General features: G+C 35.5%; 1 protein-coding gene across 1 annotated transcript in view; it reads right to left on the bottom strand.

The window, feature by feature from the left end:
- Positions 1-14,900: 14,900 nt before the first annotated feature.
- LOC138710605 (ATP-dependent DNA helicase DDX11) overlaps positions 14,901-17,806 on the bottom strand; it is a 40,925-nt gene continuing 38,019 nt past the window's right edge. Inside the window, exon 17 of the mRNA XM_069841609.1 lies at positions 14,901-16,993. Within this exon, the coding sequence (XP_069697710.1) occupies positions 16,967-16,993 (27 nt within the window). The 3' untranslated portion in view covers positions 14,901-16,966. The remainder of the gene's footprint in view (positions 16,994-17,806) is intronic.

The following is a 17,806-nucleotide window of genomic DNA, read 5'->3' as shown; positions in this document are numbered from 1 at the left end:
AATTGTATTACTGTTTTTCTATAAACTTACTTCCTAACAAAGTTAGAAGATATTCAATTCTTTCTTGACTTTTGAATAACCTTATACTGTGTATAAAAAGATACTGAATCTCTGCAACGGAGATTATTAATAAAATATTTGTTATAATATCCATTTTTTAATATTACAGTCATGTTGACTCACAATAATTCAGTAAACATATCATCTAAAACATGAGATTATCGCATAATTATGTATACGTTTATGTACTCATATTTTACTCATGTCAGTAAAAGTAGTGTTGCTGTTATTTACTGTCATTTTAAATAATGGTGTTGCTATTATTCAGTTTGATATTGAATTGATGCACAGTAGATTTTTTAAGTACGGTACAAAAATAGACATCATTCGTTATTGATGTCTTCTGTAGGTTGCTATACGCGTACTTTGTGAATTTAGCCTACTAAAACGGTATGACAAAAAATATAAACCTCGAAACAAGCTGACCCGTTCGTGTTTAATCCTTGCTGCTACAGATACGAAGCTAGCGTCTCGTTTCTATTTGCCAGCAGTTGAGTGAACATGTGCGGTACGTATAGACCTAGTACGAAAATGTTACAGAAGCCATCCGAATTGCAGGATACAAAAGAATAATTATAATTTATAAATTAATAGTGTTCTGTAGACTAGCAGTGTTTCTAGTTTAATATAGCCTGTATAACAAAAGACAGGGACAGGCATTTTAGTAAAATAATGGAATGGAATTTTCGAGACGAGTACACTATGATACAGCACTGGTACCTTTTACGATCTATTATTGAAATAGTTACTCCGATCTTTAAGAAGAGAAAGATCATGGCTAGTTCTTACAAGACGAAGCAATCGTATATACTTAGATTTCTCAGTGAAGGATATTATGAAGACATTAGTGATCGTATGATTAGTGGAGTGTTGTGACTGCTGCAATTTATGTCTTTACTTTGTTTCTAATGTATTTATGGATATGGAGTGAATTGAAGATGGTGTGTAAAGACAATTCTTGCAATACAAATAAGACTGTTTTCTTGTTGAAATATGTAACTTCACCGGCAACTTCTCCACGTTGCTGGGAGCATGAACAGTTTACAAGATGGAGTCCTCGCTTCGACCTTTCGCTCTACATTAAGGTAAGTGAATAATAGTATGATTTTATGTTCGGAAATCAGAGTTGGCAGTAAGTCACACATTTTTAATATTGACCAAGGCAGTGGTCAAAACTGATTTCCAATTTTGTCGAAAATTGATTTTAACCTGGATAAAAATGTTTCTTTACCTAATCGAAACTTACATTTAACAAGATCGAAACTTATCTCTTATATTTTCAAAATTTGCCGTTTATATTTTTACAACTTGTTTTTTATGTCGGTGATTCTCGAACATTTTGATGATAAGGTCCCTTTTTTCCTCACATTACTTAAGTGCTGTTCCCTGGCCTAAGTTTAAAGTAGAATGTAAAACATAGTAATGTGAATTTTGGTATCAATTTTCTTTTAACCAATTTAATTGTGTTTATTTAACGCAAAATAGTGGAATGTCAAAATTTTCAAATTCACTTCACTTCACTTCCGGCTTAACGACACTACTGCCTACTTAAAAGACTACTGTGTCATAAATTCAATATAAAAAAGGTCCTAGTTGAATAACGTAGTGCTTGATACTATTGAACTTATTTGGATACTTAAAATTTCCTAACAATATTGTTAAAATTTTAATAAGTTGAAAAATAATCTAATGTAGTATTTCTTAAATCTAATGCAGTACTGCTCCTCAGCCTCACTTCACCGAAACGAACAGGAGAATCATTTTCAAATTAGGACAGTTAGTTCCCTTCATACTCCGTTTATAAAAGTTCTTTCGTCGGTCATACCAACATAACTTTTATGACATGAAAGATTCACGCTAGTGTACACTCACTCCATGCCTTGCATATACGAATATGTGTTAGGTTAGTTTAGGTTTTTGTCATGCCTGCATATACGAATATGTGCAAGAATTTGAAGTGCTGGGCAAAGACTGATGATTTTTTGTTTTGTGATTTTGTCAGCACTGATCACTTCCGAAATCATCAGAACTAACTGTGCGCTAGTTTCTCGTTATTTTACTCGTGGCCTCTATTAACTGCGCTTCGGATCCCCAGAGGGCTTTCCCCCGTGATTGAGAATCCCCGTTTGATATTATCGAAACTTGTCTTTTATAATATTATCGAAATTTGTACTTTGTTATCTAAACTTGTGTTTAACATAGTTGAAGCTTGTATTTTACACTACCGGATCTTGCCTTTAACCTAATCGAGGCATGTCTCTAACCTTATCGAAACGTGTCTTTAACCGTATTGAAATGTGTCTATAACCTTATCGAAACTTATGTTTAACCTAATCGAATTATGTTTAACCTTATGGAAAGTTGTATTTAACCTGATCAAAACTTGTCTGAGCCTGAACGCAACTTGTCTTTGAACAAGCAGAACTGACTTTAACCGTTAAAACTAGTCGAAACATGCGTAATTAATAATTATATAGAGTTTAAGGAGTATAAGTTCCATTATTTTAACTCATGATTATTCATGTCATGAAGGAAGAAAAAATGTCCTTACAATTTATTTTTCTAATTGCAATATTTAATTACAGTAACTATTAAAGTTTACAATATTAGACATTTTGCAACGTTGCTGGATAGGAAGGAGTGGGTTTACAAGTACATAGTACAGATCAAGCGGATACAGATGCTCTGTTCTAATGCAGGAGCGGATCATGATAATACTGTTGTTTACATAAAACGAGCAGCAAATACAAATTTTCAACCTCATAAATAGAACATTATGGTAAATATTGCACCATTGTATGTCTAAAAAGTAAAAAATAATGGTTTTCTGCACAAAATCACTCCAACTTTTTTCTAATGCAAAATTTTTATCTCTCTCGCTTTCGTAAGACAGTATACCATTTTTAAACGGGATAAGAGGCTTCTAGTTTCTAAAAATCGTTGAGAAACTGCTGTAAATGTTCGCCGATTAGGTAACCTTCTTTGAGGAAAACGTTGACGGTATATCCTTCTTGTCTCACTTGAATTACGACGACTTTCTCCATAAATTAATAACATATGACATTCCTAAACTGTAAATGACATTGTAAGTTGTTTAGGCCTATTGAATACCGTGTACTGAACTGTCATCCACTCGGCAGTATACCTATGGACAGGTAGCTTGAGCTCAGCTGACTCGTACTTACGTCTGTGCAGAGCACTGTCTGATGAACGTGTTGTCACGTCTCTCACACCAGAATATTAACAAATTTAAGCATGCATTTTTATTTTATTTCACGAAAACGTAATAGAACACACAAATATTTATTTAAACTAATATTAACTCTTTGCTAGATATACCTACTGATGTACAGTAATTGTTTTCGTAATTTTACTAACAATATAAACAGTCTATAACGCAAATAAAATAAGAGAAGAAATATTCTTTTCTGGAAAAACTATCAAGTTTGACCCTATGTTGTATGGACATTTTTTGATCCTACAGACCGTCCCCGACGACTGTGAAAAAACGACACTTATACCACTTACATCCTGTATATACATAGCCATCCTACCCTATTATCTCCTGGCTTAGTTGCTTCATGAGTGATGTCTTATTGGTATCACTTCGGATAGTTAACTAAACAACAATGGTCAGGCCGCCATCTTCCCTCAATAGAGATTCAGGGTGCATAATTTCCCATTAGAGTATCAAGAAGCTGACAATATACAAATCATAATAAAATGTTGAAAATGCAATTATTAAAATATAGGCCTATGTGTATATTTGGTAATGTAGCTCTATGTGCCCTGGACCTCTATTGCGGAAAAATGGTCTGGCCGATGCTTAATAGGCCTATATAATTACCGAAACATTAAATAAATCACCCTTGAGCTGTTTCAATATGTAGAAGATACTGTCCCTTTTTAAAAACAATTTAAAGTAGGAAAGTGATTTATGCAAGTGACACCATGTTTCTAGTCCCGGGTAATATTTTTTATAATAGAGTCCAACCATGTTCAGTGCTTTGTTGGTATCACTTCAGACAGTTGACTAAACAACAACAGTTAGCATCGGCCAGGCCGTCATCTTCCCGCAACTTTTAAGTACACCGAACATATTATATTAGGTTTGTTCCAGCAAGCAATTCAGAACGCTTCCGAACTAATACCGAACTTCTTTCGACGCATGCGCCAGTTGTGTATGGTGTCAAAACTAGTTCGGGATTTTTCGATGTTGTAACGTTTCTTGAACTGTTCTTTCCCGATCCTCATATTAAAATGATATTAATCTTCCGAATTAAATTCTTCCTACAATATATCACTATCATCTTCCAAGCCATCATCATTATTGTTATTATTATTATTATTATTATTATTATTACTATTATTTACTTACGACTTTTAAGGAACCCGGAGGTTCATTGCCGTCCTCACATATCCCCGCCATCGGTCCCTATCCTGAGCAAGATTAATCCAGTCTCTATCATCATATCCCATCTCCCTCAAATCTATTTTAATATTATTCTCCCACCTACGTCTCGGTTTCCCCAAAGGTTTTTTTTTACCTCCGACCTCCCAACTAACACTCTATACGCATTTCTGGATTCGCCCATACGTGCTACATGCCCTGCCCATCTCAAACGTCTGGATTTAATGTTCCTAATGTCAGGTGAAGAATACAATGCGTGCAGTTCTGCGTTGTTTAACTTTCTCCATTCTCCTTTAATTTCATTCCTCTTAGCCCCAAATATTTTTCTTATTCTCAGACACTCTTAATCTCTGTTCCTCTCTCAAAGTGAGAGTCCAAGCTTCACAACCATACATAACAACCGGTAATAGGCCTATAACTGTTTTATAAATTCTTTCAGATTTTTTGATAGCAGACTAGATGACAAAAGCTTCTCAACCGAATAATAACAGGCATTTCCCATATTTATTGTGCGGTTAATTTCCTCTCGAGTGCCATTATATTTGTTACTGTTGGTCCAAGATATTTGAATTTTTCCACCTCTTCGAAAGACAAATTTCCAATTTTCATATTTCCATTTCGTACAATATTCTGGTCACGAGACATAATCATATACTTCGTCTTTTCGGGATTTACTTCCATACCATTATTATTATTATTATTATTATTATTACTATTATTTTATTTTATTTTAACTTGCATAGTCTGGAAGTATTTTAACAGTAACGTCATATTAAACCATCTACACATCCGCAGCAATTCACAATTCCCAGTTTCTGCTCTTAATCGAGAACCAATTTCAATCGTTCCGAACGAGTTCCAAAGCACGTTGGAACTGGAGATGAACAACGATCGAGAAAGCAAGACGAACAGCGCCCGCAAAGCCGAAATCCTTCACGACAATGTTGTATATGTCGCGTCGTTGACGTAAAGACTGCTTGTGAGTATTTCGAGACGTCGAGATTGATCACTCCCGAAGTCCCGAGCGTTAAGCAGCCTTGAATCGCCACAGTTGTTTATACCTGACTGAACTTTGATCTATTTTGGCAACTGTTATGTATGTATAATATTATAATATATTTATATTATAAACAATGAAGTAGCCTATTTGAAACATCATCTCTACCATTCAGTGTGTAATAATCCATTCCCCAATCTTTATTTAATTACTAGGTCCTTATTAAAAGGTTAGGAATTTTGTTTTCATATGTTTGAGGTCAAGTGTGCAATCTCAAGTAAAAAGATATTAACGTTAAGTTCTATGTTTCTTAGAAATGCAAATTTATTTGAGATTTTTTTTATACTTATATAACCATAGGTAATATCATATAATAGAACCAGAACATTTTGATAACTAAGATACTGTTCTGTTTTGTCTTTTGTCTCATTTAAACATTTATAATGTTATTTATTTCCATGATGTATATGTTATTCAAAGTTACGAAATCTTTCCACGCCGACCAAATGCTATTTCGAGAATGATGAGCGAGACTCGAAGCGCACGAGAAAGATGAGACGAGATTCGAAAGACAAATGCAACGAACACAGCAAGCGAAAGCGGCAGTTAGTTTTGTTCATCTCTAGTTGAACTATGGAACTGGGAGTTCAATATCGGTTCGGAACCAGTTCTAGTCTTGTTGGAACGCACATTGAGCTGCTGCTCATGAGCAGGCAGTTCAGAATCGATCCTGAACCGTGCTGGAACAAACCTATTATCAAAATTTTAGCAAGTTCATGCCCGTAGCGGGGAGAGCTGGTGTCATTGGGAGTGGTTACACATTTTATATTGGTTCATGTTCTAATTACTAATAATATTATCATTCAACTGTGACATCTTGTTAAATAAGCACTTTAAATTGTCATTGTTTTGTTTCACCACGGATCCCGGAACGGGTGTCCACACTCTGTGCTGGAAAAGAAGAATTTTACATCAAAAGTAGGCAGAGACGCAAATGTCTATACATACGCAGATATGCGCGGCGTTAGAAAAATCAAATGTTCTCTAATATAATTTTTATGCGAGTGGAAGTCAGAAAATTTTCCCACTTCCTGTACTTTTAAAACTTTTTGTATCGCAATTTTGATCATTTGTAGACAAAACTAATTTTAGCAGCACGATTAATATCGATCAAAATTGAGGTTAAAGTCGCTCTATGGTCAAAAGTCGCTAACTGTGCGGGAAAAGGCGTCAAACGTTTATTGGATAACGGTAGACTGATTTATAAAATTGAGGTCGCAGCAAGTTAAAAAGTGGGCTATATTTCACACACAGTGACGCAGAGTTATGTAAACTAATTATTCCTCCGAACGGTGATGCTTGTACTGTAAACAAATCGATCCGATTATATGATATGGATGAAGGCAGGAGCGCTCAAGGTAGAGAGGAAAGGTTACACTCTAACCAGTGGCGACACCAGCATTTGCGGAAATGTTGTGATGCTACGAAATATCAATTTCGCTATTCTCGCTGAAATACAGTACTCGTCACAGTCTAGTATATATAGTCACGAAACTTGAGTTGTGAGAGTGCTAGGAACAATAGACTGTGCCGGTACTATTTCGCATTGTATAATGAGGCGATATTAGCGATCCTAGTGGTTAACAACTATGTATAGATGCATATTTACTACATATTGAGCTTCGTGACTGTATATACTAGACTATGGTACCCGTTTTCGCCATCCTTGATAACGAAAAATAATTTTCGGCATTCAGTGTGTCTGTGTGCAGTGATTTATCCTAAACATTTGAACGGAGTTGGTTTATACTCAGTATCAATAGTACGAGTTAATTTATCCTGAAATAATGCAGGTATAATTGAATATTATTTAATAAAAATTAATATCTCTTTATTTCAAATGAAAGAGCACATAATGGCGTTGAACTAGAAATCTATCGAAATTATATTCTTTAGCCTTTCTCGTCCCAAGTTCTAGATACATATTGCTGTCAATAGAAAAAGTGGCCGCTATCTAGAAACTAACAAGCAAACATTCTGATGGGGGCAGATAAAAAAGTTAAATTTTTTTTCTTCCACCATGTTAATAATGTCAAAAGAAGTGCTTCTACAAATTTTGGCCACTCGACCGCAATTACGAGGGTCGTAAAAAAATAAGTTCGCCAGGGGCCGCTAACAGAAAAAAAAAATTCATTGGACAAATTTATTGGAACAGACACAGCAATTGTTGAGCTATTTTTCAACATATTTTCCATCGGAATTGAGACATTTCTCATATCATGAGATCGACAGAGAAGGGTGCAGACGCAGTCAAATGCTGGTTCCGATCTGAGGCGGCTGACTTCTACGACACAAAAATTGATCCCATGGTATTACAAATGTCTGAATTCCAGTGGGGGATATGTTGACAAACAGCGCAACAATTGCTGTATCTGTTTCAATAAATATTTCCCTGCAATTGTGCTTTTTACTACAAACGGTCCCAGGGAAAATCACTTTCTGGACGGCCTTGTAATTGCGGTCGAGTGGCCAAAATTTGTATAAGCACTTCTTTTGACATTATTAACATAGTGTAAGAAAAACATTTAACTTTTTATCTGCCCCCATCAGAACGTTTGCTTGTAAGTTCCCTTCGGGTATCTCTGCTACAGTTCGGAGACAGGCGATTTACATGTTGTTGCACCACGCTCCCTGATATCTACAGTTATAATTGTCAGGTGAAGAATACAATGCGTTCAGTTCTGCGTTGTGTAACTTTCTCCATTCTCCTGTAACTTCATCCCTCTTAAGGCTGGTTCACAGTAAACCGGGAATGGAAACGACAACGAGAACGGAAATAATGTTAAAATAAATATATTTAAATGTGAGCATTCACAATAGTTAATTGTGAATGTTCGCATTTAAATACATTTAGTCTATTTTAACAATATTTCCGTTCTCGATGTCGTTTCGGTTCCCGGTTTATTGTGAACCAGCCTTTAGCCCCAAATATTTTCCTAAGAACCTAATATTATTAATCTAAATAACTAAAAGAAAAAGGGCAATTAATAATGCAAACAAATATTTATAAATGATTAGACGATGCCTGCAATCAACACGTCTAATAACTTATAAATTTCATTTTTAATTAGACAAAAATATGTTTCTAACTTAATTTGAAGTTTTGATAACGTCCGGCAATGTCACTAGGTAGAAACTTCCGGGACGAGATAATGATACTGTATAATGACGTTCTGTGATGAGGGATAGAAAAAAGTGCTTGATTCTGATTCCGTACTGTTGTGAGAAACTAAAAACTGTTACTGGGTAAGTGAGATTAGAGGTATGCAAGAGTTTAAAAAGCTGTGTCAGTGAATGCATGATTTTTCGTTCCTTCAGGCGAACCAATGATAGAAGCTTAAGGGATAATAACATGATCAAATTTGCGCGTATTGTAGACGAATCTTAGAATTATAAGCACGCTGTATTTCCTCAGCTAAGTTATTTGTCAGTAAAGAAACACAATAATCAGAATGGGACAACACAAGCGTGTGAATAAGGATCTGAAAATCGTATATTCACAAAAGTTTATTATACCCCAATTGTGTAATTTGTTGCAGAAATTTTATCAACGTGGGTAATAATTATTTATCTACATAACCATAGGCTACGCAGAACAGTTTAAGAATTAATATAAAAAAGTAAGGTCCTAGGATTGAATTCTTAGCAACAATTAAACAATTTATTATACAAAATTGGGGTACAGCTGTAACTCGCTTGCATGACGAAGATTAATTTTGTTTCTTGTGTAAGATGAAGAGGCAAAGGAATTCAGCTGGCAAAGATTTCCCAGACCTCTGTGATTCGGATAAATTGCATGCAGAATTATTTATACGTACTTTTCGTCGAGAAATATTTTAAAGACTGGCGATAATCGGTATGAAAGACCCGTAGATTCCATTTTGAAAGAAATTTTCCGTTAGTTATAAAAATTTAAAATCGTTTGTTACACGTGGGTGAACTATTTAAAGAAAATTTGTAAAGTTAGCAGGAAAAGGAAATAAGGCTACATCGTAGCCAGAAATGGGCTTATTGTGCCTTACTTTACCCTTTGTTTAATGTTCGTGAGGTCCGATATCGTGTCTCAGCTATGTGGTGCCATCTGTTGATTCAGCTGTGTAGACTCAAAGTCCGATGAAGTGTCCTAGAGTGTTCTTTCACTAATCGAGAATATGGAGAGAACATTTTGTAGAATTTCCGGGGTGACTTTAGCACAGGTTTCAATGATACGGTTCTTTAAATGTTCCACATTCTCAATTTTCTCTTCATATAAAAAGCTCTTTATGTAACCCAGAAAGAAAAAATCAAGGGGTTTTAAATCTGGAGACCAGGCCGGCCATTCTACTGGTCCACGCCGACCAATCCAATGTCCAGGGAACTGTTCATCCAGTCTGCTGAACATTTCTGTGGCTTAACCCACCAGAATGAATAATTATATCAATTCTTCCCTCTTTCGATAATGCCATCACGAAAATCAAGAAATTTATTATAGGAAAGCTTCAAATAATCACAACAATGCATTGAAACTGTCACAGGTTAACCAAACAGTAAAGCAGGAAAAGTTAATTATCAGAATTGCATAAAAATACCTTTTCCAAAGCCTCTTTAGTACTGTAACATGTTACAAAATATCTGTAGATGCAGTAACTAATGTTTGTGTCATTATGACAGTTATCTTTAAATAACTTGACAACTATTGTAGATATCTCAAAACGGGTTGCACCATTGACTTTTTCAGAAAATTTCACGTGATTTTGAGTATCTACATGACCCCCTTTCCATTTAAAATTTCAAAGTTGCCTCCAAAATGGCGGCTTTTGAGATAGTTGAGGGCTAGAATCGAATGTGTCACTGGTAGAGCATTTGGTCTTACAAACACTGGTAACATAGTAATCGAAAACCAAGGATATGGAAGATATTTTGTATGGTTCCAGACTTTCGATTCACTCTGTATATCACGGCACACGGTTTTGGATAGTTACTGTTAAAATTATAATGAGTGTCGGAATGGAGAGTGATGGCGGAATATTGGAAGGAAACTGGAGAACCCCGAGAAAAACCTTAGCCGTTGCATACCACGAATACGACTCCGCCATCATCGGGATTCGAACATAATATGTTAGTAAATTAAATTTCGTATCTTATTTAATTATTTATTATTATATTCGTGAAATAGTTCTAATAAATACCGCACGGAGTATTGATTTTTCATAGATACATTTACTCGGAAATAAAGTTCCAATAACTTTATGAGAAAATCAAACCCTCTTTTGGCATTATGTATGATTGTTACCATTGCTTTAGTGCTTCTAAGAAATAAGGTCGTTTGGTTTTCTGGAGTACGTTTATTAGTTCTTTATAGTCTGAAACCCTCGAGAGAAGGTTATAGAAGAAAAGAGACCACATTTCAGTAAATTCCAGGTCAAGTGTACGACGGTGCAGAAAATAAGTAGGATAGTTACAATGTTATTAAAACAAGGTGGAAGAAAAGCAAAGAATCGTTAATGTGAATTGTGTTGCTCATAGCCTTAATCTTCTTTTTAAATAATGCTGCATGAGAAATAAAAAAGTTGGACTGTTTTATTAAACCATAATTGAAAAACAATAACTTTTTTAGCCAAAATATAAAGAGAAATAACCAACGACGGAAGTGTAGTGTGCGGCGCCTGCAGGGGGTTTCGAGAACTAGTGCCCAACCAAAGTTAGCTCGCACATAAAATTCCTCGGTGCTGGTGATTTTGAGCTTGTTCGAGTCCTTTTGATCTGCTCTTGCTCCTGTTGAGATTTTAGCCAATTTCATTACGTTCATAAGCGGTGTTATGTGGCATCTTCAAAATATAGATTTGTTACCAAAATTATACAAAAGTAATTTTGTGTTGAATAAAGTAAATTCGCGTTTTATTAGGTAGATTTCTTTCTTGTATTCGGTAGGTTCTGTGTTCGATTCCAAAGGTCGGCTATCCTGACGCGTTTTTTTGTCTTTGTGATTTACCAAGACTCTGCATTAGAATCAAGAGGACTTAGGACTTAATATAACAGAGGGGTTCATCCCTATCCTTTTCCCTGTTAACCGCTGCTAAACTCTTTTAACCAACACTACGAGCACTACCATCGTTTCTTACCAACATTCCGCTACTGAATTCAGATTCCGTATAGTATAGCATCAGTCGACATGGGAGGCCATAATCCCGTGACTCTTGAAATAATTCTGTACCTACTCTATAACAGGGTACCTTACTTACATAGGCTATTGTAAATTCAATCTTCACTTCTGGCCGATTCACACAGACAAATTTACTTATATTGCTATCTACTGTTCGTCCAAGTAGTTACGTCACAGGGTTGTTGAAAGGGGGGAAATTACGTGACAATTGTTTAAATTATTTTATGCTCGACCATGCCGAAATGTAGTAATTATACACCTGGTAGCAGTCCTTTAATGCGTGTCATTAAAGTACACCTACTCATTAAAGTACAGGTGTTCAGCCAATGACAAGTCAGCTTACAGGTGTTCAGCCAATGACAAGTTAGCTTTGTACCGTTATAAAACCGCAAGTATCGATTATACTCGGATATGCAATCGAAAGAGAATTAGCGAAAAGTGACGGAGGTTGGAAATCCAATACTGTCGCAGAAGGTTATGTTCTGTTACTATAATAATTACAGTTAATTGTAAATAATATTCAAATAAATTCAATTTGTCATCTCATTTTTCAATTCTAAATCAATTTTCAGGTTATACCAGAGTAATGTTCATCTTATTCTGTGCCAAAGTCAATGAAATTCGGCCTCGGAAAAAATCAATACTTTCGCGTCTGCGCACATCTCACAATCCAGGTCAGTTCGCACATAACCATAATTTTGAATACTTTCAAGTTAGAAATATGGTCGAGCATAAAAAGTCGTATGAAACTTGCCTATAATGGTAATTAAGACGCTCGTATGAAAATTATGAAACTCGCTTGCGCTCGTTTCATAAGCAATCATACTTGCGTCTTAATTACTACCATTATAGGCTCGTTGCATAATGCACTATTAAACAATTGTATAATATTACATAGACGTCCTATTCCTGACGGCAAATGTTTTCAGAAAAGAGCTGACGGCCCAGCTACTAGCCTTTACATAGGGACCAGCAGAAACGAGTGGGGGAAACCAGGAAACGACGTAACCAAACGGACACAGTACTTGTGCGACCATATTTCTGGAGCATACTATACGTCTATACTCACTCAGTAATGTATACTGAGACCGTAAGACGATTTTAACTGCATATGCGGCCTTGGTGGAAGTTTAGTCTACTAGTAGAAGGGTGGGAGTAAAATACATTAAAAAACTCAGGTACAATAAAAATTGAAGTAAAATAAAATGATGTCTCTGTATATAAATGATCAGGTACTAATACTGATAGAGAACAAACACATCCACATTTTGTTATATCCTATTAACATTGATCTTGCACTGTGTACTGGATCCCCTAAATGAAAAGCAAACATTGAAGAATCCCTCAACAGTGCCCGTAAAGATTTAAACAAATTGTGCAAAGAAAAGTCTACGACTGTAAACATTAAAAAACATTGTCAAATATTTTCTCTTTGCTACAGGCAGATTATACCAACATATTACTGTAACTTCCAACTAGAACATGTTTCTAAATTGAAGCATCTGGGTGTTACTCTTGATTCAAAACTCAACTGGAAAGATCATAATGATACAACTACAAGAGCTCATGGATAACTCTGTATTCTAAAGCGACTTGCTGGAACCAAATGAGGATGTGCAACATAAACACTAAATACCACATATAAGCAGGATGCGAATTAATAGGGAGGGATGGGTGGATTTCTCCCCTGCTGGAAAGTTATCCTCCCCCTCTCATAAATTCATATTAACATCCCTGCAAGGGATAACTTCTATTCCCCTCACAAAATATAATTGTTTTAATAGGAGTATAGCAACTTTACAAAGTATAAAGTAAGCAAAGGCAATAATATTGATGTATTATCATCACTGGCAAGCTGACAACAATCAATCACTTAGGAATTACACATCATCTCCTCTAAAAGTGTCTTTCGTCCTTGGAATACATCAATACCAACAAGATGTCTTGTAACGTCACTGCAGTGAGATCTGTCCCTGGCAGAACCATCCCAGCTGCAGCGAGACTGAAACACTTGGTCAGTGACCAATGGTTACATACTGGGATTCTGTAAGAAAGGAGAGCTACTACGTAACAACAGACATCATCGTGCCCGTACAGCAATTGTCAACCTGCTAAGAAACAGAGAATGGGAAGTATATGAGGAGATTCATTGAGTGTCTGAAGATGATTCTCATAGAAGAATCGATATAATTGCCATCAATAGAAGAACCCAGAAAGCGATGGTCTTAGACTCTACGATTTGCTTTAAACGAGATACGAATCAAGCACTGCAGATAAATGATGACAAGCGAGCTAAATATGTACCTTGTCTTCCATACTTCAGTGAAAAATATGGCATTTCACTTTACAACTGGGATGTTACAGGCTTACTATTTGGAGAGGGGTTGTTTACCAAAATTTACATGTAATATCCTTAAATCCTTTAAAATTCCCTTTTATGAGGTTCAGAAGATTGTAATGGAAATTCTGAAGGCCTCTCTTCAAATTCTACATTATAATCTATATGTTAACACGTAAATTTTTGTTTTAATGTACAAATCGATTCATTATTTTGCTCGTTTCATTTCCCTTTATCTTTTATGTTTGCTAATTCTGGATCCCAGTGGTCAACCTCACTTGAGGACGGATGATTTGAAATAAATCTTAGTAGTAAGCCTGCTCTGGCTATAATTATTTTTATGATCAAGATGCAAGACAAGCAACTCAGTGCAACCAAGCGTTGAGTCTTATCGAATGAGGATAAAAATAATTTTATGTATGGTATTATCTGGCTAGGATTCTATCCTCCCTCATCAGAAATCTTAATTCACACCCTGCTCAGCAGAAGGACAAAAGCAAAATTATTGTCCGTGTCTATATTTGACAATTGTGACACAAGAAATATTAGGCTTACTCAGTTATATTTCACAAGGCAGTGGTTTGTAAAGCACCATTTATTAACATGATTTTTATAGGTACAGTATTTGAAGAAAATATAAATATTGCAATAATTTCGAAACAACAAAAAACGAATACAATATTACATTTACGTAGTAAGCACTAATTATTTTAAAGTAATACTTTTTCATTGTTCGTCAAGCATTATTTTACTTTCAATTACATGCAGTAGAACATTGTGAGGCTTTTATACTGAAATCATTTCCTTGCTCTATATTAACATTAATATTAATAAATTGTATAAATTAAGCTTAGAATTTAAATTTACACATAGTTTATTTGGAAAATGTTCGTCAAGCATTATTGGAACCATTGGTACACAAATGTCAAAAAATATATTTTACTTTCAATTACATGCAGTAGAACATTGTGAGGCTTTTACACTGAAATCATTTCCTTGCTCTATGTCAATATAAATTAACATTAATATTTATAAATTGTATAAATTAAGCTTAAAATTTAAATTTACATATAGTTTATTTGGAAAACGTTGAGAGCAAGTATCAGCAAGTTCGGAGCATTAATGAAAGACGTTAAAGCCGTAGTTCACAAGCTGTGAAGTGACTACTTTCTCTTTATGTCAGGTTTAAAGAATTATCATTAACGTAAGTATATTAACATAACATACTGACGTGAGATGGAAAATTTATCATATTTTTCCAGAAAATTTTTCTGTCTTGCAAATAGCTCCCTTACAGCCTCAAGAGCCTCACATGTATTCCTCATTCAATATTCTCATCACTTACCAGCTCATCAAATAGAAGTTGTAAGTCTTGGCTTTTGATGGCTTTGTTAGTACAGACTTCAAAACAACGCTATTGTCAAGTTGTTTTACTGTGAGAGCACTGATTAAGAAATAAGTGCTGGTGAATATCATATTTTGAGAACTTTGCTAATCTCATCTAGACTGTCACAAAACTATTAGCTCGACATGGCCTTTCATTTTAAAATAATTATTGTTGGCTGAGGAAAACATTATAACAATAATTAAGTTATATGATTCGTAATTTCTCTCCTTCGTTATAAATGTGGACTCATCACTTTATTTTTCATAACACATTCACAGTCACAGCTCAATCAGCACCCGTACTGTTCTGTGTTACTGAAACAAAAGTTGATCTGATACTACAGGTACTGTACAGCCCTGTTGCACTCCCCGTCAATCCAATTCATTCCCTTCAGGTAGGGGAATAGAAAGTGTACATTGCACAGAGACAACTACACAATGTGCTGGGTTTTGGCATGCCTTGTTTAAGGTGGTCTATCACACAGCAGAACAATGACAAAGTTAAAATGTTCATATAATTCCTATGTCAATATGACATTAGTTTAATGTGTGTAGTATTAAAATCTATGTAAATTTAAATTTAAATGATTTCACATTTTCTTGATTTTGCATTCATTTTAAGTAGTCCCTTCAAAAACGTAAAATCCAAGTTTCACTGTAATTATGCTAAATGGGTGACATAACATGACATTCCAAGAACAAAAACCATTTGTAGGTATCAGTAATGATGAAAACATGTAAAAACTTATATTCCTGCAGCACTACAACATTTTTTTCATGTTTTGTATAACTTCACAGTATTTGGAAATGTGAAACAAAATATGACAATTATCTACAAATGACTTGCTTATTTCAGCACATCTTCAGTTCATCACACATACGTAACAATTTCGTAAATGACATGCTCAAGGAATGGAAGAAAAACTTATATTTATTTGATGTATCCTACAATAAAATACAAGTTTTGTTGGAAGATTGGTTAGTGCTCAGCTGTTTGGCTATAAATTCGTCTATCATCTTGCAACCCAATAGCGCTGGACAGTGATAGTAGCTTTAGGAAGAGCTTCTTCAGAAGATCTCCATTTATGGGTAGATCTCTTTTACACTAAACCATTCAGTGAAGCTAAAATTTCACTCTTGCATAGATGTTTGGCCAGGTGATCATGTTGAGTAAGAAATCTGAATTTTGTTTAACAAGCATATATTTCAAGTTCTTTAGCACATTGAGAAGACATTCTTGTGATACACATACAATGCATACAATACCTGATTATAAGACAAAGAGAATCACATAATTAAAATTATTTTGTAAAGAGAAGTAATATGATGTTTTTACTGTAACAAATCAAATCAGTAACATAAAACCGACTAGATTTCTTAATACATTACAAGATCATGTTAAAGGATTTTTCGCAATCATTTTTTCGATCCTGTGATGCTGAGTATATATGACAGATAACAGCAGTGTTGTAGCATATCATCTCATTTGGCAATTGGTAATCTTGCTCTTATAATTCCTACATCCATTGTGAAAAGTTGATGTTATGAGAATCACTTCAGCAGCATGCTGTTTCATTTTGGCTTCCTGGATGCAAAAAACTGCAAAGATAAAATATTAACTTGCACAAAAAGAAGAAGAAAGAAAACACAAGAATATTGTTTGTCACAGGTTTATCATTGTTTGGTACACTCTTTTAATACTTTATCTATACAGATTAATATTACATCTTCTTTACTGTGTTAATATTGTGACAGCCACGTCGAGAGTCGATCTCGTGTCCCACACAAGGGGGGCACACGAGAAGATATGAGGCCCGATAGCCGAAGCGAGCTCCATGGAGCGCTGAGGGTGCGGCGCGGAGGGGAGACGAAACACTGGTCGCTGCAGTGTGGCACGACGTAAGGGGAATGGCGGCATGCTGGGCCGCAGCAGAGAGGGGGAAGTAAGCAGCTGCAACTGTGGGGCGAAATCCAGAGAAGTCTAGAAAGGCGCCATCTTCTCGGCATCTGTAGAAATCGTACTTTCTGGAAACTATGGTTCAGTTATAAATAGGAGACGCAAGTGAGCTGACAGCAGTTAGTTGTAGTCATTGCTAGTTTTTGGACAGCAAGCCAGCCAGTCAGTCGAGACCGGAGTTCGACTTGAGTGTGTCCGCAACTGTTGGGAGCGTCCTGGCCAGTGGACTGTCGCCGGAAGTCCTGAGTTCGAGTGCAGTGGACCGCAGTTGGGGGACCTGAGTTCGAAGTTCAGTGGACTGACTCTACAAGTCCTGGGTTCGATTTTCTGTGAACTTGAGTGACTGAGCTAGAAGAACTAGCGAAGGCAAACGAACTGAGAACTGACAGTTTTGTGTTGTAAACAGTGTTTTGTGAACATTGGTTGAGATTAGGAGTACATTGTTGTTCGCAATA

Source organism: Periplaneta americana, chromosome 12, assembly GCF_040183065.1.
Source record: "Periplaneta americana isolate PAMFEO1 chromosome 12, P.americana_PAMFEO1_priV1, whole genome shotgun sequence".
NCBI classification, from domain to species: Eukaryota; Metazoa; Arthropoda; class Insecta; order Blattodea; family Blattidae; genus Periplaneta; species Periplaneta americana.
The sequence above is the reverse complement of the archived record's forward strand: the minus strand, read 5'-3'. Positions and strand labels throughout refer to the sequence as shown.